At 35.8% G+C, this 15,034-nt stretch overlaps 1 protein-coding gene across 3 annotated transcripts in view; it reads left to right on the forward strand.

Moving 5' to 3' along the window:
- ADGRB3 (adhesion G protein-coupled receptor B3) overlaps positions 1 to 15,034 on the forward strand; it is an 862,679-nt gene that overhangs the window by 326,979 nt on the left and 520,666 nt on the right. For all 3 annotated transcript variants that reach the window (XM_062187566.1, XM_062187568.1, XM_062187567.1), the window contains 2 exons: positions 6,861 to 7,025; positions 7,462 to 7,626. In XM_062187566.1, the coding sequence (XP_062043550.1) occupies positions 6,861 to 7,025; positions 7,462 to 7,626 (330 nt within the window). The remainder of the gene's footprint in view (positions 1 to 6,860; positions 7,026 to 7,461; positions 7,627 to 15,034) is intronic.

Consider the following 15,034-nt stretch of genomic DNA (forward strand, 5'->3'; position numbering starts at 1 on the left):
TTTGCCCTCTGTTAGTAGCTGAAAATTAGAGAAGCAAGTGATTCAAGTCTGGTCCTCAAAGGGTTTTTCTTTTGTCATTTCTCAATCTGATTACTTATATACATGTAGTAGAATTAAAAGAATATAGAGGATGGGTTAAATGACAAATGAGTGACAGAAAAGGACTCTAATACATTAAAGATCTACTGGCAAATAAGTTTTTATTTATATACTGAAATATGTTTAAATGAACCTAACTATATGATTCAGTGGCAAACAGAGTTGTCTAGAATTCAGGAGACATTGATTAAAATTCCAAACCAATTCTTAACTAGAAATATTTATTTGGTGAATTTATTCATCATTTCTATTCAATTATTTCATTCATAAAATAGAGCCCATACTCATTATTCTTCCATATCATGAGATAAGTGTGTCTTCAGAATTAGATGGAAGTATCTTGAAAAATATCTCATTAATATGTAGTGGGTGATGTTTATCATAATTTGTATATACTGATATTCATTTAAAATTAAGGGATTTTGAAAGAAATGGGTCAAATAAACTCTGGAAATTCCAATTATTTTTAGGTTACACAAACTTTTTTTAAAATATGGACTAAAGGGGTCCTTCTCCCAGTTTCATTGTAAGGGAGAACTCAAGCCAAAACCCAGGTGAGATGACAGCGCTGCAGGTGGAGGATTAACCTTCTTTGCCACAGCGCCAGCCCCTCCTGCTGTTTTTGAGAAATGTATTGTTGTGCGCCCAGACTTCCTGGAAGGATACTACCAGGTCCTAGTTTCCAGATGCATTTGCAAACTCTTACAAACCCTAAGAGGGGAAGAATCACACAAAAGTAGATCTTCAGGTGTACATCTGCATCCAAATTTCTCTGTTACCTAGAGCAAAAGTTGGGTCTTCTGTGGACCTAGAATTTTGATCCTCAGCAACTGTGGGAGGATGGCCTGCCAGTGACCCCTCTGCAGGGAGCCCTTCAGTTGAAGACAGTGAGTGGAAGGATGCTAAACATTTGCCTGACCTTGGTCAAAGGTCCCTAATTTTCCCTGCATGAGGATGTTATAATTTGAAACTCAAATGTTGCCTCCTTAACCTGATCTTTAATTAATTTGGGTTTTATATTGTTAACCTTCTAGTTTGTTGTATGGCATTTGTAGTTGTTGTGTGTCATTTTAAAATTTAGCATTATTCTGCTGATTTTTAAGTTCTTAACTTAATAAGACTTTGAAGGTTAATTGTTTCTTTTACAAATCTTGAGGTACTGTATTTTACTGTTTGATTTTTTAAATTTAAACTTTGTTTTAACTTATTAACTTTTAAAAATCCTTCTTCACCTTACCATGATCACTTATTTATACTTTTAATTCTGATTTTTAAAAATGATACTGCTTTTGATTTTTTTTCCTTTGGGGTTTATTTTAGAATAGCAAATAGGAAGCAAATTTTTACTCTTCAGCATATATCTAAAGCAGAGGGCTGGGTTCTTTTACATGTCAGTCTTGTGTCCTAAGAGAGTCCTTCCATATCCTAAGGTAATTTCCAAAGCAACAAAAATCTGAACCCACCAACTTTGTAATCACTAAATCCTATAACTTCTAAACCAGTTCGCCCACATATCTTCTCCATACATATGACTAAATCAGCAATTTGCAATCCAGAACAGTTGCTAAAGTATTCATTTTGTAATTCAAAATATTTATGATTTTTATGGATGGATACATAAAATAATTTGTGATTATATTTCTCTTATTTGATATCATCAGTTATATATGTGTGATATGAATATATATACTGAAAAAAATATATTGATGAAAATCTAGAATTTCATTTGGCCCTTATACATGAAAGAAAGTTTTGTCTTCCAGGTAAATGTAGTTTCAACTCCCTGTGTATAGCAGGGTGAAGATCATATAATAAAATAAGTCCCAAGAATCTAACAATTTAGTCTTTTCAGTTATAAATCTTCTGAGTCTGGAAAACTTAGTAATTTTTCACATTGCTGAAGTGAAAATTTAACTGTCCCTGGTGTTACATTTGTATATAAGAAAGCACATTGTGTGATGGTAAGACAAGTCTGATCTCTCAGCATTGTCCCAGGTTCAACACAGTGTTACTGTTCTCTATTCTTAGTCACCTTTGTAGAATGACTCATGAAGTAATAGGCACTTGGAGTTTTTAAACTGAAAGCAACACTAAAATAAAGAATTGCAGCTGCAGGCTCTTATGATGGATATGAAAAGAACTCGAAAATATGACAGAAAATGTTGATTCTGATCTTTCTGAATATTATAGAATAAACTATGTATTTTAAAGCAATATTTACAAAATGGTGTCCTATGAAGGGGGTTGGGATATTATATACTCTTCAAACAACTTTGAGTGACACAATTTTAAGCAAAGTTTAGTACTACTAACAAAATTTAGTACTACTTGCATTATTTCCAAGCAGGCATTCGAAATTCAGCCTCATTAAAAGAAATTTTTTTCTTTCAGATATATATACTCTTGACCTGGTTTAACTCACTGGTTTAACCCAGTGGAAGATGAGGAACCAACCCCTCATTTGTTTATCCAGAAAATAATACAGATTTATCTACTTCAGATATGTTCACTGATGCCAACATAACCTGAGCCCTCATCAACTTTGCCTACATTGTAGAAGAGTCTCCTAGTATCTCCCAGCACTCATTCTTGCCATTGTATAGTCCATTCTATATATCACAGCAAATTTAAGTTTTGTCATTACAGTTCTCCCAAGATCTAGTAGAGTACTGTCAGTCACATCCCAAATTCTCTGTAAATCTTTGCTTGTCAATGCCTAATGATACTCTGAGAGGGGTTGTGTATATATTTTCCAAAGTAATGGAATGCTAAGATTTGAGTCAGCTTTCACTAGGAACACCATTTTTGAAAGAAAGCTTCTAGGCCTTTTAAAGTTGCAATAACCCTAGTAGGATATGTCTTGAAATGTTGGAAGTCAAGTAAACACCTGGGACAGGTATAGGGAGAGGAGAAGCATTAATTGTCTCTGTTGCCTTGCTACTAAACCAGGTGAAAAAACTGAGTTGAGGGTTGAAGGAGCGACAGCTTAGTCACCACTTTGTCTCCTCAGGTAAACATTAAAGGAAAAGAAAACAGCCAGGGTGCAGGTGTTTGATACAGTAGGTAATACATCACTTGGAACACAGTCCTCCCATCCTGGGTTCAAGTACTAGCTTCACTTCTGATCCAGATTCCTGCTAATGCACACTCTGGGAGATAGCAAGCAGGCAATGATTCAAATGCTTGGGTCTCTGTCACCATATAGGAGATCCAGACTAAGTTGCTGCTTCTTGGTTTTGGCCTGCCCCGGTGCTGGCTGTTGTGAGCATTTGAGAGTGAACCAGCAGATGAAAAATTTCTAATCTATTATATATATATATGTAGATTATATAATATGATACATAGATTTTATCCCTGAAAGATAATCTACATATCCTACTTATAAATGCTTAAATGTCCAAAACAGGTCTTTTAATTTCTACCTCCCAACTTTCTGCCTTTTTTTCCCACTCAGTAAAATGACATTACCATTTCTTGAAATGTCTTGGGGCTGACACCCTTAAAAAGAGATAACAATTAGTGATTAAAAAAAATCCTAAGGGGCTGGTGCTGTGACATAGTGGGTAAGGCCGCTGACTGCAGTGCCAGCATCCCATGTGGGCGCTGGTTCGAGCCCTGGCTGCTCCTCTTCCAGTCCAGCTTTCTGCTTTGGCCTGGGAAAGCAGAAGATGGTCCAAGTCCTTGGGCCCCTGCACCCACGTGGGAGACCAGGAAGACACTCCTGGCTCCTGGTTTCAGATTGGCACAGTTCCAGCCATTGCGGCCAATCTCTCTCTCTCTCTCTCTCTCTCTCTCTCTCTCTCGCCTCTCCTTCTCTCTCTGTGTAACTCTGCCTTTCAAATAAATAAATAAAGCATTTAAAGAATTCTAAAATCTCAAACTAAGGAGAAAGAATTCCTAAAAATGAAGCAATACCTCACATTTGGCACTAAAAGAAATTCTCATATTTATGTAACGGTCGTTTCCTTTCTGACTTCTCAGTTTTCCTTTTCCCAGTAACTTGGACTGACATACTAAAGGAATACATACTGGGATTTTCCATTGTGCTTTGTAATGGGCTTTTCTGTTTTGTTTATTTTATCTAGTGAGTTACTTTGTTAAGTCAATTCTTTCATAACAGTGCAGTGAATGTTCAAAAAAAAAATATTTTCCTGTCCTCAGTGTAAAATGAAGTAGAAAAAAAGTAACTACTTGATATATCTTCAAATTCATTATTTGTTTTCTGTAGCTGACTTTGTAAACAAAATTGTTCACATCTAAAATACATGATTTTCTGATGCTTATAGTAGTGCTAGCCTCAAATTTTCCCTCAAATTTCTAATTTTAAGTCAATCTTAAACTTTAGCCAAAATAGAACATGTGCATTTTCCAAAAGAACTGAACAAGTCATACTGAAAATGTATGAATTTAAATGCATTTTTTAAACTAATGGTGTTACAAATTCCTCTTCCAAGAAAAGTATATTGAGCAAAACACTTCACACATAGATGTGCTCATACTTCCCAAACTCTTTTCAGAATGGTCTTTCTTGTTCCTCACAGAAAAACGACCACCTGCCAGATTTTCTTCTTTCTGATTTTCGTATCTTGCTTGTTCATTTGTAACTCCATGTCTTTTTATCAGGGAAGAATCATGTTTGCGTCTGCTGGTGATTGTGTAACTTCTACATTCACAATAAAACATAATCAAAATGCACCTCTAACCAGAATATTTAAGGTCAAACACATTCCTTTTTTTGTCACTCTGTACCTAAATAAGCATCACCTAATTCATCTTCGATTATATGTTACTTTCTGAATGTTCTCATTAATGTGCATATTCACACATTCTTTTGCCAAATAGATTATAAAGTACAGAGTATGAATCTTATTTCTAAAATCCTTTCTCAATGTTTAAAATAGTAAGGGTTCATAATACAAGCTCAGTTTTTTTTAATTTATAAAGCAAAATTCTGAAATGAAAAACACAGTCATCTTTAAAGCCAAAATACAGGGCAAATGGATAATTTATGAAGTCCTATTGATTTACCAGAACTTTCTTGTTTTCCCTAGCAAATGGACCACATAACCAATAATATTTTATCAGACACTTTTAATATGGTGAGGTGCTAAAATTGCATGAATGAGATGATTAACTTGACATTTTTTTATTTTTAATCTCACAAAGGGTTTATTAAGTACAGCTAGATACCTATTAAACAACCTTCTTTTTAATAGCCACATGTGAGGCTTGAAATTAAGTTGAAAGCACTTATTCATATTCTGCCAATCTTTCTTGTTTGCTTGGGTGGATTTTCACAGCAACATTCGCTCTGTCTGAACTTTTGACTTAGAATGAATTACCTAGTACTTGTAATCAATTGACTAATAACTATAAAATGATGTAAGAAAAAATAGGCAGCCATATACTAGTGCATTTATGACATTTATATGCTAGTGTATGCATTCTGATCTGATAAATATACGTAATCCTGTGCTCCTTTATGTATTGTGACATATGGCACAATACAGTCAGTGCTTTCTCCTTTGCCTAAATGATCCAAATCTCGCCAGTTACTTCCCAAGTAGATGTAATCTCTGCTCTGAAAGCTGGACTACTTCATGTGCCATGTTAAAATGTGATTGATTGCCTTTAACTTTTCATTTACTTATTTATACTTAATTATAAGATTTTTGAAGTTGGAATTTACATTATTTTATTTATTTCTCATTAGTGGCTATCACAGTGTCTGATAACTAACATTCTCAAAAATCACTTGAAATAGTGAGTATATAAAAGAACCTCAATTTGAATTTCTCATAGACAAATTCACTGTCTGTATTAAATTCTGATCATCCAATAATAGTCATTGAGGGGTTGCTGGAGCCTCTATTTCAGCTCTAATGGCCAATCCTTCAGGAAATCCTCTTGTCATCTCTCTGTAGTAACTTTCTAATTTCTCTAAGATACTCCATCAGCACTAGATCAGAGTGTTCCTATCTCCCCTGATTTTTATGCACCCTGTGCTAAATCTAATAATAAATTACCCCATTTAAATCCTTTAACATCTTTTTAATGATCTCATAATAGTATCCAAAATGTCCAGAAAAATCTGGCATTTGCCTTCTTATCCACCTCCTTTGCTAATTCTCTCCCTCCTAATGTTTGGATTCTGTCTACAATGGCCAGTTTCTGAAGGTCCCATATTTCTCTGCTGTGGGCTTTCTGTATCCTTCTATATGGAACATATCCTAACCCTACACATTTTTACATTATCCTTGAAATCCACCTGAAACCTCACTTGTTATTTAAAAAAACTCTCTGGTGCTCTGAACTCTTACCTCACAGTGTTCCAAAATTATCTTTCACAGCACTGCTGTGTACTTGGTTTACTTGGCAAGTAATTGTTTACTTATAGGAGTTCCTTCTTTCAAACATGAGCTTTATCAGGTATTGGTCAGTATTTATTTTGTTCATTGTTCTCTGTATCCATCTCCTAGTCCAAGGCTTTGCATAATTGAGTGACCAATAAGTATCTTTGAAGGAATAAATGAGTAAAAAGGCATACAGGCATACTGTATACATAATAAGTAACAGAAGTGAAAAATAAGAAAATGGTAGTTTAAGAAGTAATGATAAAATCTCATGCCAATGTGACCATCCATTGTTGCCATTGAGTATGCTGATTTGCACTCATTTCAAGGTTGGATTACGTTGTGCTTTCTGTACACACTTCCCTAATGGAAGATCTCCTTACACTGTGTCTCTTTCTGCTTTGGTAGTTGATGGACAGTGGCAGGAGTGGAGTTCGTGGAGTCAGTGCTCTGTGACATGCTCTAATGGGACCCAGCAGAGAAGCCGACAATGCACTGCAGCTGCTCATGGGGGCTCTGAATGCAGAGGGCCATGGGCAGAAAGCAGAGAGTGTTACAACCCTGAGTGTACAGGTAAGGCCTATGACCTATATATAAAGGACCACCTGCCACATGACTGAACTATGCCAGATGGTCATGGATAATGTCATGATAGTTATTATTTCCTTTAAATGAAGGCTATTAAACTATAACTTATTCTATATACTACCGTGCTAATAAGTAATAAAATTCAGGACATTCTGAGGATAAATACCAATAAAGTTGTTGAGGCTTAGTACTAAACTTGCACCTTTTTACAAGTAAGGTTTGTTGTCCATTTGAACAAACTTATGAAAATTTGTGTACCTCACAATGCCCTGTATTTGACCAGTAAGTCAAATATCTGAGTAAGGTTTACTTATGTTGGCAAATTAATAAAAATTGAGGGGGCAGTGATGTCTTCAATTTAGAAATCCCTACAGCAGTGTGCAGTACATTGCTACCATTCACCATGATGCATTTCTTCCAGCCAATGGTCAGTGGAATCAGTGGGGTCATTGGAGTGGATGTTCCAAGTCCTGTGATGGCGGCTGGGAAAGGCGAATAAGGACATGCCAGGGTGCGGCAGTAACGGGACAGCAGTGTGAAGGAACAGGCGAAGAAGTGAGAAGATGCAGTGAGCAGCGATGTCCTGGTGAGAGAAACACAGAAATTGTCCCAAATATAAGCATGTTGTATCCTGAAAAACCAAAGTGTTCAAATATTGTCATTCGGGTTGGTGTTGTGGCACAGTGGACAGGTTAGCTGCCCAAAGAAGCCAGCATCCAGTATTGAAGTGCAGCTTCCAGTTACAGCTCCTCCACCTCTGATACAGCTTCTGGCTAGTGCAACCTGGCAAGCAGGGGATGATGACCCAAATACTTGCCTTCTGCAATCCACCAGCCATGTGAGGGAACCGGATGGAATTCTGGGCTCCAAGCTTCAACCTGATACAGCCCTGCCTATTGTGGGGATTTGAAAAATAACTAGCAGATGGAAGATACACACACACACACACATACATACACACAGTCTGTCACTCTGCCTTTCATGTAGATGAAAATAATTCCTTTAAGACTATGTAATTATTTAAGGGCAATACTTTCCCAATGAAAGAATTTATAATAATAAGTACAATTTGTTCCTGTAATATGTGATACATCCTCTGTTTATGTGTCTTAGAATAATTCTATAGATTTTTTAAGTTACTTATTGCAAGGTGACATTCAAAAAGATAATGCAAAAGTATACATATTGTACGTGCTGAATAGTACCAAGACTAGATAAAGTTTAAATTAGTTAGAAGTGCTTTTCTTCTACTATTTTTATGGAATATTTATTTACTGAGATGTAAAACAAATTGCTTACTATTGTATAATAAATAAAAAAATGAGTGTTAAATAGCTAAATGAGAAGATAAAGGGATGATGAAATTCAGAAGGTTTTAACTTATATTGCTAATTAATCTCACCTTAATAGATGACCTTGGACATCTGCATTTATTTCCCTTGCCCCATTTTCCACTATAAAAGGAATTCTCATGAGGAACACATTCTAAAATGAAAGCATAAGGTCTTAGTTACCAATGAAGAGTAGAAATGCTGTTACATTAGGATATTTTACATATAAGCTAGGAAAGATCTGAAATTGCCCAGATTACAGAGTATGTATTTTAAGAGATCACCTAGGACAGAGACTCCTTCCAAATCTTGTATACATCCCATAAAATATAACTGACTCATTGAGAACTCAATAAATAAGTGAGAATCAGGATTTTAGAATGATATTGTGGCCGGCGCCATGGCTCAATAGGCTAATCCTCCGTCTGCAGTGCCGGCACACCCGGTTCTGGTCCCGGTCGGGGCACCAGATTCTGTCCCGGTTGCTCCTCTTCCAGTCCAGCTCTCTGCTGTGACCCGGGAGTGCAGTGGAGGATGGCCCATATGCTTGGGCCCTGCACCCCATGGGAGACCAGGATAAGCACCTGGCTCCTGGCTTCGGATCAGCGTAGCGTACTGGCTGTGGTGGCCATTTGGGGGGTGAAACAACGGAAGGAAGACCTTTCTCTCTGTCTCTCTCTCTCACTGTCTAACTCTGCCTGTCAAAAAAAAAAAGAAAGAAAGAAAGAAAAGAAAGACTTGAAGAGTTGTGATGTTGTGGCTTAGAAGGTAAAGCTGCCACCTGCAACACCAGCATCCCATATGGATGCCAGTTCGAGTCCCAGCTACTCTACTTCTGATCCAGCTCACTGCTAATGGCCTGGGAAAGCAGTGGAACATGACCCAAATACTTGGGCTCCTGCCACCCATGTGGGAGACCTGGAAGAAGTACCTGGCTCCTGGCTTCCACCTGGCCAGATCCCGGGCTGTTGCCATCTGGGAAATGAACCAGTCAATGGAAGATATCTGTCTCTCTCTCTCTCTCTCTAGTTCTAACTTTCAAATAAAGGATAAATCTTTTTTTAAAAAAAGACTTGAAATTAGTTTTGTTTATTCTTAAAGCCATTTGAATTCAGAATGGTAAGATATAACCCACATGAAGGATTTTGATGAGAAGGGTACCTACCCAGCTTAACACTGTGGAATTTCTCCCTTGCTGCTTAAGAATTAAGAAGCATTAAATAAAAAAATCCATTTTGCCAAGGGAGAAATTTCATTAGAACAGTAAGGCATGATTAAATGAGGCTTTTTTTAATATTTGAAGTTGTTTAAGCCTGTCTTAGCATACTAAGGTTCTTAACTGGTCTTTTAAAACCGTCTTTCATCTGTGTATAAAGAAGGAAGATAGTGCTGCTGAAATCAAATTTACAAAGATTGCCACCTGCTGTTTGGAAAACATTTTACAAACCTATTTACAAGAAAGATTTTATGCCTTATTTGCTTGGTTTCTTTGTTGGTTTTCATGATTAAAGACAGATTGAAAAAAACTATCACATAAAAATGAAACATCTTTGCATTGTACCATACATTTTTGATAAATATTTAACATTTTCATATTGCTGTATAACCAAATAATGTGATTTGAGAAAAACTACAAATGCTAGAATATAAATATACTTTCATAATTAAAATGAATTCTTTAATTGGCTAAATAATCTACAAATTGATATTTATTTAAGGGATAAAAAATAAATACATATGCAAGTTATTGTTTCCTAACCTGGTGTTTGAGCATGAACATAAATTGCATTATCCATAAAAATTCTATGTGATCATTAATTTCAAAAATGCCTTTGTTTTTAGAGAATATAGAATTTTCTTAAATAGAAATGGCAATTTCTTTTATATTTCTTTCTCTTTTTAAAAGATTTTTTTTTTTATTATTTTGAAAATCAGAGTTACAGAGACAGAGAGATCTTCCATTGGCTGGTTCAGTCCCCAGATAACCTAATTGGCCAGGGCTGAGTCAAGCTGAAGCCAGGAGCCAGGAGTTTCATCCAGGTCTTGCACGTGGGTGACAGGCACCCAAACACTTGGGCCATCTTCCACTGCTTTTCTCAGGCCATTAGCAGGGAGCTGGATTGGAAATGAAGCAATCCGGACACAATCTTGTGCCTATATGGGATGGTGGTGTCATAGGCTTTACCTGCTTTGCCACAGTGCTGGCCCATTATATTTCTTGTTGAACTTTTTATGTGTAGTCATATTAAAGTATTTTATCAAGAGAAAAGAAATTTTATTTTTCCTTGCATCAAAATAAGCCTATCTTTTAGTTCTGTTTGTCCATGAACTTTCTGAAGTGTGATTAGGAGCATGGTATTCCTAATATCAGCTATTATATTTCTTCACATTTACACAATAACAATGTAAATTGAGAAAACTCTCTAATTACTCTAACATTTACTAAAGCATTTTTCATTTCATGTTCATAACAAAGCCTCCTAAATGTTTATTTTAATTTTTTAATTTGAATTTACTTACCTTATTTATTTGAAAGCCAGAGAACTAAAGAGAGAGAGAGACAGACAGACAGAGATCTGCCATCAGCTGGTTTATTCCCCAAATGCCCACCTGCAACAACTGGGCATGGACAAGGCTGAAACCAGAAGCTGGAAACCAGAAGCTTGGGAACTTGTGAGCGTCCAAGAACAAACACTTGTCATCACCTGCTGCCACCGAGAGTGCACATTAGCAGGAAGCTGGAATCTGTAATAGAACCAGGACTCTAACCTAGGCACTCCAGTATTGGATGTAACATCCTAAGTGGTGCCTTAAGGGCTACACCAAATAATGCCCCTGTTTCTTTTAGAGCAATGTGCTTTTGCTAGTGTTATTTTTACTGTTCATTCTTAATTTTTCTTCATGTTTCTAAAAACAAAAAACAATCATTTTATTTTTGTGCTCCACTTAATTTGAATGCAAATTAATAAAATTTGCTGAGAGACCCTGTGTTTTCAGGAAGAAGAAATATAATATATGTAGATCTTTGTCTAGGTAATTAATAAAAGTAATTGGTCATCAGAATTTAATCAAGAAGCTTTTATGATGTCTACTGAAAAAAGAAAATGAAAATATTTTCCCAAATTGTTAGGGTATTTGTTTATTGATAAATAGATAAAAAATATTGAAAATGGCATCACTGACCACTAATAAGGTATTTCTTTTACCTGCATAAGATTAAAGAATTGTAGAAATTAAGCATTATTTTAAAAAAAAATATTGCTAGCTGGGAAATAGGACAGAATAGAATAGGGCAAATAATTAAGTGGCCTTAATTTTAAAATGGTCAAACAAACTCATCAAATCACAATTTCATTTATCTCACTCCCATTGTACCTGCAAGATTTGAGGAATAAAATGTTAGGATGATAATAGTTCTCCTGATTTTATAATGTAGCTAAAATATGAGAACATACAATTTGTAGTTTCACTTTCTGGTTAATATTATTCAGAAAGAAAATGTTACTGCTGGATTAGCCTAAATTAATTTTCTGGCTTTCTGTGGATCTCTTTGCTCTGTTCTGGGGAAGAGCTCTCTTCTCTTTCTACAATCCCAATCTAGGATCTAGTATACTTTAGTCATCAACTAACTGCTAAGTCTGAGTCTACCATTTATAGGTATATATCACACTTATTTTAAACATAAAATTTCCTTCTTTGCAAATCGTGATCAGAACCTGTACGTTGAGACAAGCCTGCCTTGTCTCAAATGGCAAGTGCTGAGAACTTATGAAGATAGCTCTATCATAAATGACCCAATAATAGCACCAACCAGTCCTCTAACAATTATTGTGATATTTATCTCTAAATATTCATACCAAAGGAGGGCAGCAGTAACATTGTTAATGCAAAACTTGTCTTAAATATTGTAATGCATTTGTATTTGAATGTACTCCCTATAATATAGTGAATGTGAGCTCACTACCCTCCACTTAGGAGAAATATCATACCACGGCTGAGTATTCCTTATCTCTGTAACATTGCTCTCCCACAAGAATAGTCTTCTCTGGAGACCAAGAGAGACCTCCTTTGATTTTTGAGTAATTAGTTTCCAACAGCATCAGTAGCAAGAAAGAATCATAAAGCTTGCTTCCTTTTTGCTTCTGTGATTCTGAGTGCTTCCTATCATTGACTGAAGCAGAGCCACTCAAATTGTAGTATACATAGGAATCACCCAGGATGCTTGTAGCAACACATATTCCTGAGACAGACTGCCAGCAACTCTGATTCAGCAAATATAGTATGGGTCTCAGAATTCACATTTCTAACAAGCTCTCGGGTGATGTTTGTGATGCCTATCTACAAATCATACTTTTGATGTAAGTAAAATAATAGTAATGATAGTAATGTGATAAATTAACAAAGAAATGGAATATATATATAATCCTCCACCTCAGATCCTCTGTGAAAGTTGAGATTTTTTTTCTCAAGAAAATTATAAAATTTTACTGTAATTGTGCTTCTTTGTAAATAATGAGGGATTGTTTCTGGAATCAATTGATAATGAAATACAGATAATTCAGTTCAGGTCTGCCCAGTCAATTCATGTTTCACTCAAAGTAAGATGTTTAGAGCAGCCATTTAAAGAAAAATGGGTTATTAACTACTTGTTGTGGACAAAGAAAGATAGTGTCATCATTATACAATCCTCAGTTCTCCACTCCTCATTTTTCCTGTTCCACAAAGAGAAGAGAAACAATGTGGGTATCATTTGAACAAGGTTGATATAAAATTTTCCACACCACCAGATCTTATGTCATGCTGCCACCACCATCCCAGCAACTTTTCTGCTGAGCAGGGGTGTTTGCACTGCCTCTTATCCTCCACGACTTTGTAACTATATATATATATATTTATTTATAAATATATATTTATAAATATATATATATTGTTCAGATGTATAACATTTGGCATGGGGTGGAGTCAAGGAGGAAGATAGGTCTCAGCTCACGCTAACTTTCTCCTCAGGTCTCAGTTAGTGGAATTGGTGAATTAATCAAATTCAATACAAATATTTTTGTCTTTAGTAGAAACAAGCTTAGTAAGTTTAATATTAGAGTTTTCCAAATTGTTTGGAGTACTTCATTTTAAGGATAGTCATTATTAGAAACCCAAACACATCACCTTAAAATTTGCAGTTCTTTTCTAAAGAGAACAGACATGTCAAAATGTTTGCAAACAAATTGACACTAACTTCACCAATTCTATTCCAAACCACAAGGTTAGTTCATTACAAACAGTATTTTTAAAAGCTCCTATTCCAGTGAAGTTTCTATCCCCCCCTACCAATTAGAACAAATGTTTCCACTGAATGTTTTTGGACAGAGCAAATAATGTCACACTCAAGAGTTCACAGCAATTCTTCACCTAAAGAAACCACCGAATTCAGTGTTGACAGCAGGTGGCACTACATATTGACTTCTTTCATCTTAAATGTACTTGTGCTTGTGAAGATAGATTTTTAAAAGTAGAGAGAACTAAGTTAGAACTTAAATCACCCAGTAAATGAGAAAGGTGCTTAATAAGTATCCAAAATAGTATCTGATCCTCCCAAATAGTGGCACTGGGTTTTATTTCGTATTCCAATCAAAGGCTCTGGAAATAATCAGATCAATTTTATGGGAAGAATTGAGGAGGATCTGCTGAGTTCTAGAGGAATCTATTTGTATACCATGTAGTACTACATTCTGTTCTTCAGACCTGTTGCTATGGAGATAATTATAGCATAATTTGCTTTATCAGATTGTTCATCAGATGTGACTTTGAGAAAATGCATCTTCATGGCAGAAACTTAAAAATAATTTATTTTAATCTTGTATTACCCTACCGTGTCCAATAAAGAAATAGTTGGCAATGTGCTGATTTTTCTAAAATTGAAAAGAAAATCCAGTCAGCACAACTTTTTTTTACTATTTTTCTAAATTTCTTTCTTTCATCTCATTGTTTTCAGGGTGAAAAAAAGAACAAATTTTAGGAGCCATTTAACAATCATCATAAAATTTATAAAATTAAAATTAATAAAATTTAAAATAATGAATACAACACCTACAAAAAGGAGGCTCAGTCTTTACCAAGGGTCAATGTTTGCTAAGACAATTAACCCTGAAATTTAGCCCTTGATGTTTCTTATACCTACTTATTTCTAGGGATGACCCTAGAGTTCTGCCCTGAACTCTTGTGCTCTGTCTCTCACATCTTCTATCACTCTGAGAGGAACAAATCTACATCTTTGTTTAATCTTTGACAGTGCCTACTATAACATTTTCATCCAGAGTGTGCACACTGAATCTCTGTGACATGGGGAATTTTTCTCTCTAACAACCAAATTCTTTTTGTCATCTTGAGTAATTCCTCATTCTGGCAATCCCTTTTCTAGAGATGAATTCTACATCAGTTCTGTCCTCACTGGCCCTGCTTCTCTTCCCCTTGTACCACCCACTAGTGAAGGAGGAGTAATACCTCATAAAGAGCCTGGAATGTGTACTCCAACAAAGTTTGAGAGTCAGTGTTGTCATGTGTAAAGTGCAGCAAGGGGTGGGGGCCATGGCAAGTCGGTAGCACAGTGGTTATGGTGCCTCTTGGGACACCCACATCCCATATTGGAGTGCTAGGTTTGAGTCTAGG

The sequence above is a fragment of the Lepus europaeus genome, chromosome 3 (genome assembly GCF_033115175.1).
Source record: "Lepus europaeus isolate LE1 chromosome 3, mLepTim1.pri, whole genome shotgun sequence".
NCBI lineage: Eukaryota > Metazoa > Chordata > Mammalia > Lagomorpha > Leporidae > Lepus > Lepus europaeus.